General features: G+C 33.8%; 1 protein-coding gene across 3 annotated transcripts in view; it reads left to right on the top strand.

Moving 5' to 3' along the window:
- Nucleotides 1-18,295, top strand: part of LOC143256175 (uncharacterized) — a 33,471-nt gene extending 15,176 nt beyond the window's left edge. For all 3 annotated transcript variants that reach the window (XM_076513036.1, XM_076513037.1, XM_076513035.1), the window contains 4 exons: nt 9,731-9,873; nt 11,388-11,969; nt 15,903-16,025; nt 17,830-18,295. In XM_076513036.1, the coding sequence (XP_076369151.1) occupies nt 9,731-9,873; nt 11,388-11,969; nt 15,903-16,025; nt 17,830-18,037 (1,056 nt within the window). In that variant the 3' untranslated portion in view covers nt 18,038-18,295. The remainder of the gene's footprint in view (nt 1-9,730; nt 9,874-11,387; nt 11,970-15,902; nt 16,026-17,829) is intronic.
- The last annotated feature ends 491 nt before the right edge of the window (nt 18,296-18,786 follow it).

Raw genomic sequence — 18,786 nt, 5'->3', positions numbered from 1 at the left:
GCATGCAGTTCAGTAGCACCAGTTTATTTATCGCGTGAATAATTTCGTCTTTCAGAAACACCAGCTTATTTCCTATGTGAGCCATTTAGTCTTTCAGTATTACCAGTTTATTTATCGCGTGAGTCATTTAGTCTTTCAGTAGCATCAGTTTACTCATTGCGTGAGTCATTTCGTCTTTCAGTTGCACCAGTTTATTTCGTGAGTCATTTAGTCTTTCAGTTGCACCAGTTTACTCATCGCGTGAGTCATTTCGTCTTTCAGTTGCACCAGTTTATTTCGTGAGTCATTTAGTCTTTCAGTTGCACCAGTTTACTCATCGCGTGAGTCATTTCGTCTTTCAGTTGCACCAGTTTATTTCGTGAGTCATTTAGTCTTTCAGTTGCACCAGTTTACTCATCGCGTGAGTCATTTAGTCTTTTAGTAACACCAGTTTACACATCGCATGAGTCATCTTTCTTAGCATCAGTTTACTCATTGCGTGAGTCATTTAGTCTTTCATAACTACCAGTTAATTTTTTGCGTTAGTCATTTTGTCTTTCAGTAGCACTAGTTTATTTCTAGCATGAATCCCTTTCGTATTACATTCTCTGAGGTAGGACTTCAATTGTGTTTTATGTCCTGTAAATCTACATGCGAATGTCCTTCTCCACACTAACAGATCATTACACAAGTATATATAACAAAATGAAAATAAACATATGATATTTTCTTAAATAGAACATACCTAAAACTTGATCATTTCTCTTATGGCATTCTGATAATTTACACCTTCCCGATATAACTGGTTACTTTGTTTTATGTAGACACGCACTTGAAACCTTTCCTATGTAACTGGCACATTTGTTGGTAGCACTACATGCAATATATCTTGTGTGGCACATGTGTTAAATGACCAGGTCAGAAATCAAAAGGTTTATTCCATAATTTACAACTGTTGACCAGCTAGTAACAGCCGCTACAAACATGGCTTCTGTTAAGCAATAACCGAAGTGACTGTCTCTCATAAACGCACTCACATATGAAAGTGTTACATCCGTATTTTTATTATTATTATGAACAACCAGTAGAAGTTTCTTACATCCATATTTTCCACACAATGATGAACAACCAGTAGAAGTTTCTTACATCCATATTTTTCACATAATGATAAACACCCAGTAGAAGTTTCTTACATCCATATTTTTCACATAATGATAAACAACCAGTAGAAGTTTCTTACATCCATATTTTTCACATAATGATGAACAACCAGTAGAAGTTTATTACATCCATATTTTCCACACAGTGCTGAACAACCAGTAGAAGTTTCTTACATCCATATTTTTCACATAATGATAAACAACCAGTAGACGTTTCTTACATCCATATTTTTCACATAATGATAAACAACCAGTAAAAGTTTCTTACATCCATATTTTTCACATAATGATGAACAACCAGTAGAAGTTTCTTACATCCATATTTTTCACATAATGATAAACAACCAGTAGAAGTTTCTTACATCCATATTTTTCACATAATGATAAACAACCAGTAGAAGTTTCTTACATCCATATTTTTCACATAATGATAAACAACCAGTAGAAGTTTCTTACATCCATATTTTTCACATAATGATAAACAACCAGTAGAAGTTTCTTACATCCATATTTTCACATAATGATGAACAACCAGTAGAAGTTTCTTACATCCATATTTTTCACATAATGATAAACAACCAGTAGAAGTTTCTTACATCCATATTTTTCACATAATGATGAACAACCAGTAGAAGTTTCTTACATCCATATTTTCCACACAGTGCTGAACAACCAGTAGAAGTTTCTTACATCCATATTTCTTACATAATGAACAACCAGTAGAAGGTTCTTACATCCATATTTTCCACATAATGATAAACAACCAGTAGAAGTTTCTTACATCCATATTTTTCACATAATGATAAACAACCAGTAGAAGTTTCTTACATCCATATTTTTCACATAATGATGAACAACCAGTAGAAGTTTCTTACATCCATATTTTTCACATAATGATGAACAACCAGTAGAAGTTTCTTACATCCATATTTTTCACATAATGATAAACAACCAGTAGACGTTTCTTACATCCATATTTTTCACATAATGATAAACAACCAGTAAAAGTTTCTTACATCCATATTTTTCACATAATGATAAACAACCAGTAGAAGTTTCTTACATCCATATTTTTCACATAATGATGAACAACCAGTAGAAGTTTCTTACATCCATATTTTTCACATAATGATAAACAACCAGTAGAAGTTTCTTACATCCATATTTTTCACATAATGATGAACAACCAGTAGAAGTTTCTTACATCCATATTTTCCACACAGTGCTGAACAACCAGTAGAAGTTTCTTACATCCATATTTCTTACATAATGAACAACCAGTAGAAGTTTCTTACATCCATATTTTCCACACAGTGCTGAACAACCAGTAGAAGTTTCTTACATCCATATTTTTCACATAATAATAAACAACCAGTAGAAGTTTCTTACATCCATATTTTTCACATAATAATAAACAACCAGTAGAAGTTTCTTACATCCATATTTTTCACATAATGATAAACAACCAGTAGAAGTTTCTTACATCCATATTTTTCACATAATGATAAACAACCAGTAGAAGTTTCTTACATCCATATTTTTCACATAATGATGAACAACCAGTAGAAGTTTCTTACATCCATATTTTTCACATAATGATGAACAACCAGTAGAAGTTTCTTACATCCATATTTTTCACATAAAGATGAACAACCAGTAGAAGTTTCTTACATCCATATTTTTCACATAATGATGAACAACCAGTAGAAGTTTCTTACATCCATATTTTTCACATAATGATAAACAACCAGTAGAAGTTTCTTACATCCATATTTTTCACATAATGATGAACAACCAGTAGAAGTTTCTTACATCCATATTTTCCACACAGTGCTGAACAACCAGTAGAAGTTTCTTACATCCATATTTCTTACATAATGAACAACCAGTAGAAGTTTCTTACATCCATATTTTTCACATAATAATAAACAACCAGTAGAAGTTTCTTACATCCATATTTTTCACATAATGATGAACAACCAGTAGAAGTTTCTTACATCCATATTTTTCACACAGTGCTGAACAACCAGTGTACCGTATGTTTAACCAAACTGTACATGTCCACAGATGTAGTCTCATGATTAATTAAAGATGACTGTTTTACAAAGCTGTTGTAATTAATGTTAAGTATAAAGAATGATTAATTTGTATCTTCTTCATGTGTCAGTTTCAACAAAGGTTCCAGTGTCTAACACCTAGCGGATATATTAAGAAATGTAGTTTTTTAATTATAAATATATATATATACACATGTATATCGATTCGTGATTTAAAACAGAAAACCCATGTAAATCACGATTGTGTTAAAGATATCCTGTTGTCGTGGTTTCCAATTGAGAAAGTATTAGGTTTAGGAAAAGACTCTTTTTAAAATAATGTTGTAACTAAAAGATTCCAAGAAAGGTAACTGAACTTAAAACGATTTAGGTTATATGTACACTAATCTCGGCCAACCCAGAACATGCCGAGAAACTGGGTCTTAAGCCTAAAAGCAGAATATGACCTTTTGTTACTGTTTTGCTATCGCATATTTCACAGCAGATATTGATAAATGACCTTAGCAGATTATGTTGATGTGTTGGTGATCAGGTAATGCGACCGATTTCTACAAAACAACAGATGTCACGCCCTCTAGAGGTAGAAGCAATTCAACACACACTTCCGTGTCTTCCCCAAATGTTAAAGTGACGTAGTAAATCTCTCGTTGTTCAACAGGTACATTTGTACCATAATGTTTGTTATGTGTTCTTTAAGTACACAAGTTGATCATAATGTATTTTAAAGGATAGAATTAGTAACACAAAATATTCCACAACACAGAAACAAATATTCATTTTTCTCTTTCATTATTGTGGACCATATCAATAACAAATTTGGAATTACGTAGGATTAAATAAATGAGCTTGTCTGTACCTTCTTAATGTTTCTCAAATAATCAATATTTAATACCAGAAATACACTCGATTAATGACATCGTGTGTTTTAGGATAAAGGGCTTTGTGTAATAATTGTATGACCTAAATTTACAGAAGTACCTTAGCTGTTTGTATTTTTATGGTGAACTTCTAAAGGTTCTGGCATAGAGCCAAACCAGCAGTTGGCTAAAACCAGTCGTGCAGTCAGTGTTTTGGCTACCTCGAAAGTTTGGATCTGGGTTATGTATGAGTAAATTCATTGTGTGAGTTTCTGAACCTCAGAGGTGACGTATCTGACAAGTCTATTTACAGAAAAGTTATGGAATATAGACAAATCAACTACAGTTGAAAATCGTAAAATACACTATAGGTGAGAATTGTAAAATACATTACACTTGAGAATCATAAAATACACTATAGTTGAGAATAATAAAATACACCATACGTAAGAATTGTAAAATACATTACACTTGAGAATCATAAAATACACTATAGTTGAGAACTAGTCTTGGTAGAAATACTCGAAGCTGGATACGTTTGCTCTCACAATTCTCTTCACCAGTGTATGATGTACTTTAAATCCACTTTTTATCTGTTACAAGCAGTTGGCCATAAATGAGCCTTTCATTAGTTCAGGTTATTATTCAGCATAATGCTTTGTAATGGGTTACCTACAGTACTGTTTAGGTATAATATGTAGTTTCTAACTTTTTATTTTAATGTTGGAGTTTCATTTTTCCCTTCATTCATTGACAGATAACTTACGTCAATTCTCTCAGGGCTTATTGAGGGTTACACAGGAGCAGCTAGAACATATCTTGAAACATAAGAAGCCCTACAAATGAAACCATTATTATGACCAGTGTATACCAACTTTGTTTTGGCGAACGGTAATGAACTAGATGTGAGAGAAGAAACAGTTGTAGGGTGGGGAGAACGTGTAATAAATTCTATAGTTTAAGTTTCATATCCCTTTGTGGTGTATTGTTATCATAATTATATGTAATTATTATTGTCTTGAAGGAGTATTTTAAACCAGTAATACATCTTTTATTAGATACAATAACATCCTTGTGATGTATTGTTATCATAATTATATTAATTATTATTGTCTTGAAGGAGTATTTTAAACCAGTAATACATCTTTTATTAGATACAATAACATCCTTGTGATGTATTGTTATCATAATTATATGTAATTATTATTGTCTTGAAGGAGTATTTTAAACCAGTAATACATCTTTTATTAGATACAATAACATCCTTGTGATGTATTGTTATTATAATTATATGTAATTATTATTGTCTTGAAGGAGTATTTTAAACCAGTAATACATCTTTTATTAGATACAATAACATCCTTGTGATGTATTGTTATCATAATTATATGTAATTATTATTGTCTTGAAGGAGTATTTTAAACCAGTAATACATCTTTTATTAGATACAATAACGTCGTTGTGATGTATTGTTATCATAATTATATGTAATTATTATTGTATTGAAGGAGTATTTTAAACGGTAAAACATCTTTACTGAATACAATAACATCCTTGTGATGTATTGTTAGTCATAATTACACATAATTATTATTGTTATGAAGGAATATTTTAAAACAGTAAAACATGTTTTATTAAGAACGATAACGTTCTTGTGATGTATTGTTAATTATGTTAGTATGTTGTGGTACTTCCTTGTCTTTTCTAGTAAAACACGTCTATAGTTCAACACAAATTTAAAAGGTATTATTTGTTTCTGTAAACTCACTCTGTTCTGCTAGATCACAGCTGTTCTTATGTTGCTGCACAATACTAATCTCTATTGTCTTCTCTTAGTTAATGTATTCCCAAGCCCATGCTTGTTCTAATGGTAATAGTAGTATTATAATAATACATTCATGATGTTTGAATAAAGAAGTCTATAATTAAAATGAAATTCGAACGCAAAATAACCAAGGATAATTTTAATTTAACTACCTTATTTACACTGGATGTTTTTATTTATATTTTCATATGTATTTATATTCTGACTCTTTGTGTTTCATGTGTTACAGATTATGTCATATTTCTGTTGTGAATATAATGGCTTGTTTTGTACCTCACGATTACTGGAAATTAATTTATGTAGATTTCGAAACGTTTAATAAATACTTAATATTATTACTTTCGTTTTTGTTTTTTTTTATACTTAAGCTCAAAGCAACATAATAGGCTATCTGTACCTTGCCCACCACGTGTACCAAACCTAGCTTTGAAAGTCTGCAGACATACCGCGGAATATTAAAAGTTCTTTGGTTTGTTGTAAGTGCACGTTTTATACTCACTAGAGGGACAAGAATTGTTTGTTTCTTTTGGAATTTCGCACAAAGCTACTCGAGGGCTATCTGTGGTAGCCATCCCTAATTTACCAGTGTAAGACTAGAGGGATTGATTGATTGATTGATTTAGTGTTTTATGGCACAAAGCAGCGAGGCTATCTGCGCCAGACATTCGGTAAAATGTAAAAAATAAATAAATAAATGTAGTAATAGACATAAATGGAACTGAAGGTAAAACAAAAAAGTATAAAACCAATGTTGACACCTAGTCTACAATGTTAAGATAAAAGGTAGAGTATAAGAAGTTGTAAGGTATTTACTCTAGCAAAAAGGTAATGATCATAACCCGCCAGGAAGATTAACAGGTAAGTTCAAGAACCACCGTCAATCACCTGAAGTTGGCCTTTCCAGTCCTGGTTCTGGGTTATGTGTCATAGCAGCTATTATCAAAATGTAAAAGAAAGTAAAAGTTTTAAAAGACACTCCGCAAAATCGTAATAATGAGTAGCCAAATGTCCAGTAAAAGGATAAAGTCAAGTAAATGGAGTAAAATTTGTAGAAGTAATTGAAGATAGAAGCAAAACGGCAATTAAGACAGAAAATGGCGTAAAAACCAATGTTGACATCCAGTCAACAAGGTTGTAAAGAACTACCTGTAGCAGAATGGTAATGATCGTAACCCGCCAGGAAGACTAACAGGTAAGTATAAAAACCACCGTCAGTCACCTGAAGTTGGTCTTTCCAGTCCTGGTTCCGGGTTATGAGTCAATATGGCCAGTACTAAAAGTTAATTAGTAAAAGTGTGAAATGATATGCAGTAAAAGTATAATAACAACTCGCCAGGATGACTAACGAGTAGTTCAAACGGATAGTTCAAACAGGAGCGTTAGTCACCTGAAGTTGGCCTTTCCAGTCCTGGTGTCGAGTTATTTAATGTTCTGGCCATTGTCCAATGTCAAATTGAAGGAGAAAGATTAAAACTGTAAAAAAGGAACCACAATTAAAAGGTGTAATGAATAAACATGCAACACTTAAATGAGATTAAAAGGTTAATGGCCATTAAAAATTAAAACATTATCAAGGTGGACAGAGTCACCATCACCAATAACTCTGTCCAATGTTACAGATTGACCCTGGGAAAAATATGTTTAAAATATTGCCGTCGTTGAGAATTGTAACGATGGCAAGAAAGTAAAATGTGGCTGATAGTGATTTGAGTGTTACACAAATTACACATTGGTGCATCAGTTCCAGATAAAAGAAAATGATGAGTTAAAAACTGTGACCAATGCGTAGCCTAGTGAGAACAACTTCCTCCTTCCGAACTTTACGGAAGCTAGATGGCCAAAGTCCAATTTTGGGTTTGATTTGAAAAAGTTTGTTGTCACGTTGCTCACTCCAAGTGGACTGCCAGCTGGCACGGAGCCGACCCTTGAAGATAACACCATAGTCCATGTACGGAATAGGCATAGGAGTGATGGTGCTGAAGCAGACATATTTAGCTGCCATGTCTGCAAGCTCGTTCCCGCGAATACCAACATGGCCTGGTATCCAGAAAAACTGGATTGAAGTAGCTGCTAATGAGAAACGGGCCAGTCGGTTACGAATATCAGCGAGAATAGGATGTGAGCCAACGTGTAGCGATTCCAAGACAAGTATAGAACTAAGCGAATCAGTATAAATAGTGCAGTTGGAGTACTGCTCAGCTGCAATATGATCCAGGGCAAGAGATATGGCATACAGTTCAGCAGTGAACACAGAAGCTGTAGAAGGGATTCTGCGTGCAACTACTGATCCATAGCAAACCATAGCAGAGCCCACTGAATTACCTGATTTGGAACCATCTGTATAAATAGGAACTGAATGATTGTTTGAAAGATATTCATTGAATAAAAGACGGTACTTCCAATTTGGAGTATCTGCCTTTTTTAGGTGACTGAAAGAAAGGTCACATTTGGGGGCTGTAATAAGCCATGGTGGGATGGGCCGACCTGTGGAACATGCAATGTTATCCAAGGACAGACCCAATTCATCCAATTGCTTCCGGATGCGAAGGCCAAACGGAGCAATGACAGATCGTCTGTTCTGAAAAAGTACTGCCCACCGAGGAAGGAAAACACATTTCCAGGTGGGATGCTTTGGTAAGGAATGAAGTTTCGAAGTATATTGTAAAGATAGTTGCAAACGGCGAAGGTGTAGAGAAGGTTCATGAGATTCAATGTATATACTTTGAACTGGAGAGGTACGGAAAGCCCCAGTGCAGAGTCGAAGTCCTTGGTGATGAACGGGGTCCAGCATCTTTAAGGCTGAGGGTCTGGCAGAGCCATAGACCATTGATCCATAATCGAGTTTCGATCTAATAAGAGCACGATATACCTTTAACATTGAACAGCGATCTGCCCCCCAACTGGTAGAAGAGAGAACACGGAGGATGTTCAGTGCTCTTGTGCATTTGACCCGAAGCTGCTTTAAGTGTGGTATAAAGGTCAGTTTACGATCAAAGATAAGCCCCAAGAACTTGGTCTCCGGGACAACTGGCAGCAAAACTCCACCGATATGAAGTTCAGGATCAGGGTGAATACCCCGTCGACGGCAAAGTGCATGCACACAGTTTTGAGAGAGAGAAATTAAAGCCGTTCGCCATAGTCCACTTCCGTACACAATTGAGGGCGGTTTGTAGTTGCCGCTCAATATATCTCATGTTTGACGACTGACATGAGATGTGAAAGTCATCGACATACAGCCCATTCGCAACAGTGAGAGGGAGTTGTTCAGTGATGGCATTTATCTTTATACTGAAGAGTGTAACACTCAATACACATCCTTGAGGGACTCCAAGTTCCTGTACAAAAGAACGGGAAAGTGTCGAACCCACACGAACTTGGAATCTCCTGTCCATTAAAAAATTTTTAATAAACATGGGTAGATGGCCACGTAACCCATATGTATGGAGGTCTCGCAAAACGCCATACCTCCATGTTGTGTCGTAAGCCTTCTCTATGTCAAAGAATATTGATACAAGATGTTGGCGGTTGAGAAAGGCTTCTCTGATAGATGTTTCAAGACGAATTAGGTGGTCTGTGGTGGAGTGCTGTCGACGGAGACTAGAGGGAAGGCAGCTAGTCATCACCACCCACCGCCAACTCTTGGGCTACTCTTTTACCAACAAATAGTGGGATTGACCGTCACATTATAACGCCCCCACAGCTGGGAGGGCAAGCATGTTTGGCGCGAATCCGCCACCCTCAGATTACGAAGCGCACGCCTTAACGCGCTAGGCCATTGCCGGGCCAGAGGGATAAGAAAACTGTATATATGTTAATATAGAATATAATGCAACTTGTCATTTTTCTTTTCAGTTTTGCTGGAGTTTGGGAGCTGCGATATTCCGAGTCCAAGGGCAGTCTTGTGGTCCACGCATCAGCGCCCGTTTTCTCACAGAGATTCCGTGTGATATGACCAAATCATCTTACTGTTCTCTCCCCGGGAGTGCTTACCCCTGGTAAGGAAGTCAGGAACTGTTAAGTTATCACAGGCTTAAATCATATCTGAAATAGAATAATAGAACTTCAACAGCTCATTCAAATTTTGGGTAAAAATGATACTATTTTTACTGAGAATGTTGTTGTGAAAAATTTAGTAAAATAATGAAGTTTTCTAATAAAGAATCGAACATTTAAATCATTGTTATAAAGGTAATATAAATACCCTAGTTTTTATGATAGAGTTTGTTTGTAAATGTTGTTGTTAGCAACATGACATCACCAGGTAGAACGTTATTTGACATCGTCTAATTCTTACCTTAGGTTTATAACATTTATATGATGAGTAAAAAGGGAGCTATCTGCGCTCTGCCCACCGCAAGTATCGTAGCCATGTTTATAGCAATGTAAGCTCTTAGACTTACAACTGAGCTACCGTGGTGACTGAAATATACAACGATAATAAATATATATTTATAATGGCTTTAATTTGGTTTTAAGTTAAATTCATAATTCGTTCTTTTCTCATTCCGTAACCATCTTAGTTTAATAATGTTTATATTGTAACCATCTTAGTTTAATAACGGTTTCTACCGTAACCATCTTAGTTTAATAACGGTTTCTACTGTAACCATCTTAGTTTAATAACGGTTTCTACTGTAACCATCTTAGTTTAATAACGGTTTCTACTGTAACCATCTTAGTTTAATAACGGTTTCTACTGTAACCATCTTAGTTTAATAACGGTTTCTACTGTAACCATCTTAGTTTAATAACGGTTTCTACTGTAACCATCTTAGTTTAATAACGGTTTCTACTGTAACCATCTTAGTTTAATAACGGTTTCTACCGTAACCATCTTAGTTTAATAACGGTTTCTACCGTAACCATCTTAGTTTAATAACGGTTTCTACCGTAACCATCTTAGTTTAATAACGGTTTCTACCGTAACCATCTTAGTTTAATAACGGTTTCTACCGTAACCATCTTAGTTTAATAACGGTTTCTACCGTAACCATCTTAGTTTAATAACGGTTTCTACCGTAACCATCTTAGTTTAATAACGGTTTCTACCGTAACCATCTTAGTTTAATAACGGTTTCTACCGTAACCATCTTAGTTTAATAACGGTTTCTACCGTAACCATCTTAGTTTAATAACGGTTTCTACCGTAACCATCTTAGTTTAATAACGGTTTCTACTGTAACCATCTTAGTTTAATAACGGTTTCTACTGTAACCATCTTAGTTTAATAACGGTTTCTACCGTAACCATCTTAGTTTAATAACGGTTTCTACCGTAACCATCTTAGTTTAATAACGGTTTCTACTGTAACCATCTTAGTTTAATAACGGTTTCTACCGTAACCATCTTAGTTTAATAACGGTTTCTACTGTAACCATCTTAGTTTAATAACGGTTTCTACCGTAACCATCTTAGTTTAATAACGGTTTCTACCGTAACCATCTTAGTTTAATAACGGTTTCTACTGTAACCATCTTAGTTTAATAACGGTTTCTACTATTCTCTGTAGGCATTCCGTTCGACGATATATAAACGATAACCAAGGGCTTGTGAGGCGAATGTATGGAGACCAGCGCCAAAGTTTTGTCCTTCATGAAGACAGAGAAACCAGGCGATCACGGTATATAAACACACCAGAACGTCCTGACTTAAAGTCGTCACGGTATATAAATACACCTGACTCAAAGTCGTCTCGAGTACGACTAAATTCGCGTCATCAAATATTTCCTCAGGTCGTATTTCCAATGGAGTCGAATCGTAAAGGTTCTACAGAAATTCCACAGATGAGCAGTGTCGCGGAAGACAAGGGTTCTACTACCATCAGTGAAGGGAACAGTTTTATGAAAACGGAAGTATCGAGCACAGAACCGACATCTTCCTTCCATAGAACCTGGTCGTCGAAGGAACCATTAGACAACACAGAAACTTCACATCAAAGTAACACGAAGACTACGGGAGTGGAGAAAGAATCTTTCAGTCCTCTATACTATGAAGACACGAGTGAACTACAAGAAAAGGTAAACTTTGTCAACTCCAACTACTTAAATTCGGACACAGAAGAACACGAAACGACCGCTACGAAAATTGGCGTGTGAGTATGCTTCATGGTTTGTTTATTTGTTTTTTGAATTTCACGCAAAGCTACATGAGGGCTATCTGCGCTAGTCGTCCCTAATTGAACAGTGTAAGATTAGAGGGAAGGTAGCTAGTCAACACCACCCACCGCCCTCTCTTGGAATACTCTTTTATCAACGAATAGTGGGATTGACCGCCAAAACTAACTTTATGTTCAATAACCAAAACTACCCACAAATAAATAGCCTAAGTATGGGGAATCCCGCGTTATCACTTCTAGTCAACATTTTTATGACATAGATTGAATCACAAGCGATCAATTCAGCCTTATACCCACCACTATACTGGTACAGGTGTGTTGATGATACGAATGTTGGATTCACATCTACAGAACACACACTTACTTCTTTCAATCATGTTAACTCGATACACCCCAACATTAAGTTTACCTGTGAACAGGAAGAAAGCAATCAAATATCATTTCTTAACTTCAAGATCACTGGAACTGATACACAATTCAAAACGGAAATCCACAGAAAAATTACCCATACTGGATTATACATTCCTTGGGATTCAGCACACGAAACAACACGAAAAACTTAACATATTAAGAAACCAAATAAACACAGTCACAAAACTAGGTTCACCTGATAAAATTAACGATGAATTAAACAAAATAAAACAACACTTCATCAACATCAATAAGTTTCCTCAAAAAACTGTAAAAAATTATACGCACACACCTAGACCAACAACAAACAAACAGCCCCCCGCTAGTACAGCGGTATGTCTCCGGATTTAGAACGCTAAAATCAGGGGTTCGATTCCCCTCGGTGGGCTGAGCAGATAGCCCGATGTGGCTTTGCTATTAGAAAAACACACAAACAAACAACAATAAATCCCAAGATACAACAAACTACAAAACCTATTAACTAGGAAAACAAATTTAAACAAACGCAAAATCAAAGAATACCTACAAATACAGGAACTAAAACCAAAATTAACCCAATATAAAGGAACACCTTTTTCCTATGCTTATTAATAACCTAACATCCAACTGAAACGCCCCCTACAATCCCACACCTGCTTATACTCTCGTCCGGAAGACATGTGTCCGGCAACGATCAGTTTCAAATTCTCTTTGCCAACCTAAAGATGACCTAGGATGGTCAATAAAAGTGTTTAATATATCTCCCTGTATCGAATTTTATATTGTACACCCTTTGTGACGTCCTTCGAAAGCTTATTTTGACAAATATTTACTCACTGTGCTACATTTGATAAGTTAAACTATTTTTATACACATTGTGCATATATTTATGTATTTATCCATATCAGTTGGTTTGTGTTTTCGACTGTCATATTTCACACAGCACAGTAACATAGCTTAATATTTCTATAATAACATCGCAAAGACTAAAATAAGAGATATTATTTTAAAAAATGCAGTTTAAACACCGAAAACTGAGGAAATATCAGGAACTGATAGGCCTAACATTTGTGGCTACCAGTTAAAAAACAGTATGTTTTCAGACTTTTCGATACACGCCGTGTGCATACCACAGACAGTCTATTGTGCTCAATTTCAAACAAACCTAACATTTGTGACAAAAAACTAGAAAACTACATGATTTTTTCCCCTCACTTTAATATTAAACTTTATATCGTCAATGTTTACTACACACTACTCTATTATTAAAGAAACATTTAACGGTTTTTCATCAAACGTACCTCAGTGATAGCAGCCTTAATGAAAACATCGATTTTAGACAAGCTATTTACAGAGTGTATCAATAAAAGCAGTATTATTCACAAAACATTCCTATTTTAAGTAATATTCCTTTAAATGCAAACAATTATAATATAACTTACAGCTGAAGAAAGGTACATTAATAATCAACCAAACTAAAGACACTAATTTAGTTTTACATATAAACACCTGGGTCTGTTTAAACAATATTCCTTACATCTGAAGAAAGATACTTTAATAATTAATCTCAGCTAAAGACACTAACATAGTTTTACATATAAACATCTGGGTCTGTTTAAACAATATTCCTTACATCTGAAGAAAGGTACTTTAATAATTAATCTCAGCTAAAGACACTAACATAGTTTTACATATAAACATCTGGGTCTGTTTAAACAATATTCCTTACATCTGAAGAAAGGTACTTTAATAATTAATCTCAGCTAAAGACACTAACATAGTTTTATATATGAACACCTGGGTCTGTTTAAACAATATTCCTTACATCTGAAGAAAGGTACTTTAATAATTAATCTCAGCTACAGACACAAACATAGTTTTACATATAAACACCTGGGTCTGTTTAAACAATATTCCTTACATCTGAAGAAAGGTATTTTCATAATTAATCTCAGCTAAAGACACTAACATAGTTTTACATATTAACATCTGGGTCTGTTTAAACAATATTCCTTACATCTGAAGAAAGGTAGTTTAATAATTAATCTCAGCTAAAGACACTAATATAGTTTTACATATAAACATCTGGGTCTGTTTAAACAATATTCCTTACATCTGAAGAAAGGTACTTTAATAATTAATCTCAGCTAAAGACACTAACATAGTTTTACATATAAACATCTGGGTCTGTTTAAACAATATTCCTTACATCTGAAGAAAGGTACTTTAATAATTAATCTCAGCTAAAGACACTAACATAGTTTTACATATAAACACCTGGGTCTGTTTAAACAATATTCCTTACATCTGAAGAAAGGTACTTTAATAATTAATCTCAGCTAAAGACACTAACACAGTTTTACATATAAACCCCAGGGTCTGTTTAAACAATATTCCTTACATCTGAAGAAAGGTACTTTAATAATTAATCTCAGCTAAAGACACTAACATAGTTTTACATATAAACATCTGGGTCTGTTTAAACAATATTCCTTACATCTGAAGAAAGGTACTTTAATAATTAATCTCAGCTAAAGACACTAACATAGTTTTACATATAAACACCTGGGTCTGTTTAAACAATATTCCTTACATCTGAAGAAAGGTACTTTAATAATTAATCTCAGGTAAAGACACAAACATAGTTTTATATATAAACACCTGGGTCTGTTTAAACAATATTCCTTACATCTGAAGAAAGGTATTTTCATAATTAATCTCAGCTAAAGACACTAACATAGTTTTACATATAAACATCTGGGTCTGTTTAAACAATATTCCTTACATCTGAAGAAAGGTACTTTAATAATTAATCTCAGCTAAAGACACTAACATAGTTTTACATATAAACATCTGGGTCTGTTTAAACAATATTCCTTACATCTGAAGAAAGGTACTTTAATAATTAATCTCAGCTAAAGACACTAACATAGTTTTACATATAAACATCTGGGTCTGTTTAAACAATATTCCTTACATTTGAAGAAAGGTACTTTAATAATTAATCTCAGCTAAAGACACTAACAGTTTTACATATAAACCCCAGGGTCTGTTTAAACAATATTCCTTACATCTGAAGAAAGGCACTTTAATAATTAATCTCAGCTAAAGACACTAATATAGTTTTACATATAAACATCTGGGTCTGTTTAAACAATGTTCCTTACATCTGAAGAAAGGTACTTTAATAATTAATCTCAGATAAAGACACTAACATAGTTTTACATATAAACACCTGAGTCTGTTTAAACAATATTCCTTACATCTGAAGAAAGGTACTTTAATAATCAATATCAGCTGAAGACACTAATATAGTTTTATATATGAACACTTCGTTGTCGTTAAATAATATGCATTACTATTAGTATTGCTTATTAAGCAGTCATACATAACAAAGATAATGTGGTTTTTCACTGTTTACTTTTGTTATGTAACATATGGTCTGTTGTCTTTCCTTGTATGTTGACGTAAGGTCTTAGATGGATATATCATCTAATATAACTTCTCTGTCCACCTCAGGAACGCGTGTCCAGTAAAAGAAGAAGTCGTTGCGCCCTACTGGGCCAACAACACTCGAGGAGAGACCCTCGCTTTGCTCAACGTTTATCCATTTGAACAATACGTCAACTGGGAAAAATGCGCGTAAGTTTGTAGTGAGTGAGTTTACAGAACAAAATCAGAGAACGACCAGACTTAGCTTTGATGTTACTTTAAGAGCAGAGTACATATAACAATCTTAGAAGTTAGAAAAAGTAACCTTATTTATTTTCTTGGCAAAGACGGTAAAAGTTGTGAACTCATAATATTGAAAAGAAAAGGAAAGAACAGAGTTAGGTTTAATGTCTTAAGGTCTACGTAAGTGGCTTTATACTGAAGTTGTCAATTTTATTATAGATTGTCATAGGCGTCAATCAATCAGTTTAGTGACAAAAATCAAACCCTCTTATCGATTATTAATCTCACGATACCATATGTTGCATTAGATGTACATTACCTGTTATGATAAAATTCAAAATATAGCATTGTGGGGAAACAAACTTGTAATTTGAGCTCAACAAAATGTTTTATAGCGAATGAAATTCGTGATCCCTTGTAAATAATTAAATATATAAAAATAATGTATTATTAAATATTCATAAAGGTACAGCGAATATTTATGTAAAAATGTGCTGACCTCCTTGAAATGTTCCCGCAGGAATTGTAAAATGAAAAATGAAGATAGATGTATAAAAAAAGATTCAATATATGATGTAATTCACTCATGAAAATAGCGTTGAAACATGAAATATGTAATGAACTTTTATAATAGTGGCCTTAATTATTTTAGTTTTGTACCTATTTAATCGTTGTGCTATTTATTATTTAATTATGTGTTTATTTAACATTGTTATTTATTATTTTAGTTGTGTACATATTTTAACGTAATATTTCTAGTTGTGTACCTATTTTAACTGTGTTATTTATTATTGTACCTATTTTATCGTTGTGTTAGCTATTATTTTAATTTTGTATCTATTTTAACATTGTGCTATTTATTATTTTAGTTATGTACCTATCTTTACGTTGTTTTATTTATTATTTTAGTTTTGTACCTCTTTTCACGTGTTATTTATTTATTTAGTTGTGTACCTATTTCAACGTTGTGTTATCTTATTTTAGTTGTGTACCTATTTTAACTTGCTGTTATTTTAGTTGTATACCTATTTTAACTTACTGTTATTTTAGTTGTGAACCTATTTTAACTTGCTGTTACTTTAGTTGTGAACCAATTTTAACGATATTTATTATTTTAGTTCTGTACCTATTTTATCGTTGTGTTATGTATTAATTTTAGTTGTGTACCTATTTCAACGTTGAGTTATTTTTTATGTTTGTGTGTCTAACGTTGTGTGTTATTTATTATGTTAATTCATCGTACTTTAAGTCTATTGGTCACGTATTGAATGACATACTAGGTGTAATATCAAGAACAGTGATATATTATTCATGTCTATAAATAAGTTATTATATTTCATTAACTTTCATGTTACTTTAAATAATACTACATAATTACTTTCGTACAGTAACTTCTTACAGTTTGTCGTTAATTCGAATCTAAACACCTCTAGTGAACCTCTTTCACCCTAACAGTATTGAATGTATGTGTAATTTGTACTAGTTTCACTTTAGTTTCAAGCTGTATTTTTAAAATTTTAGATGGTAAACTAATCCAAAGCTTACACGACCCCAAACTACCATAGTCTGAAGTTTGCATTTATTCCACTAGGTGTAATGTTAACTGAGTAAGAAAGCACATATGGTAATGTAACAATGGGTAGCTAAACACAGATTTATAAACATGAGATAAATTTTATTCATTGTGGAACGTAGCATATGCCCTATCGAGAGATGTAATGTTATAAAAAAATAAATATTCACCATGAGAGATTGGTGTATTTTTTAACAGGTACGAATATCAGCAGATGTACTGTAGGCTCGGCTGTCGCTGCGAACAACAATTCCGGCTTCACCGACTTCTGGCGTTAGATCCCAAAAACGAGTGCCGAGGAATATTTTCCGATTGGTTCCGATTTCCGTCGTCGTGTGTGTGTATCTGCTACGATATTCTACCAGAGGTTTCACACCAATTTTCAAGGACTAAAAAACAGGATTAAAGTTTAATCTCGTTTAACGAGAGCAAGTTATTAGGGGACTTCATATTTCACATCTGTGGAATCTCGTGTACAGTTGTAAAGAAATCTGTGATTGGTTTGTTGATACGTTGACTATGGCAATGTGAAAACTAGCCATGCGCAACTAAGTCACCATTAGCTCGTGTTAGAACGAAATCTTTTTGTAAAATATAATCTAATTAGTGAAATTGTTTATTAGTGCGAATCGCTGTATAATTAAATGTTTTCCTTTAAGCGTGATGGTTGTGTTCGTCGTCTGTGGCTTGTGCTGTCCGCCAGTTAATGAAGAATATACGTCCATATTCATTTGCAAGACAAAATAATTTTAAACCCGTTATTGTGGTGAACATATCTGCTACGCATAAAGTAGAAGTGAAATTTGTATAAATCTACTTTTTCGTCGCGTTTATCTTTGTCCAACATGAGTAATAGTGTCGTTTCTTACTAAATGTATTTGGATTGATGAATAATTTATAAATAAATTTCAATGATACCAACTTAGCTTCTACGTTCACGTTAGGCCTACTGTTTCAGTTTCATGCAAACCAACTTACCTTGTGAAGACAGTTAGAGAAAAACATCGATTAATATTGTGCACGTAGTTAACACATTCTTAAATAAATCTTCTGTTTTTACTTCTTATGGTATATAGGCTATATAAAGTTAACGTGCTAAAAATTAACAGTTTTTATACACGCAGAAAATGTAGTGCCTGTAATTATTGCTACTTG

Source organism: Tachypleus tridentatus, chromosome 7 (assembly GCF_004210375.1).
Source record: "Tachypleus tridentatus isolate NWPU-2018 chromosome 7, ASM421037v1, whole genome shotgun sequence".
NCBI lineage: Eukaryota > Metazoa > Arthropoda > Merostomata > Xiphosura > Limulidae > Tachypleus > Tachypleus tridentatus.
Note: the sequence above shows the minus strand (reverse complement) of the source record. Positions and strands in the feature narration are given on the sequence as shown.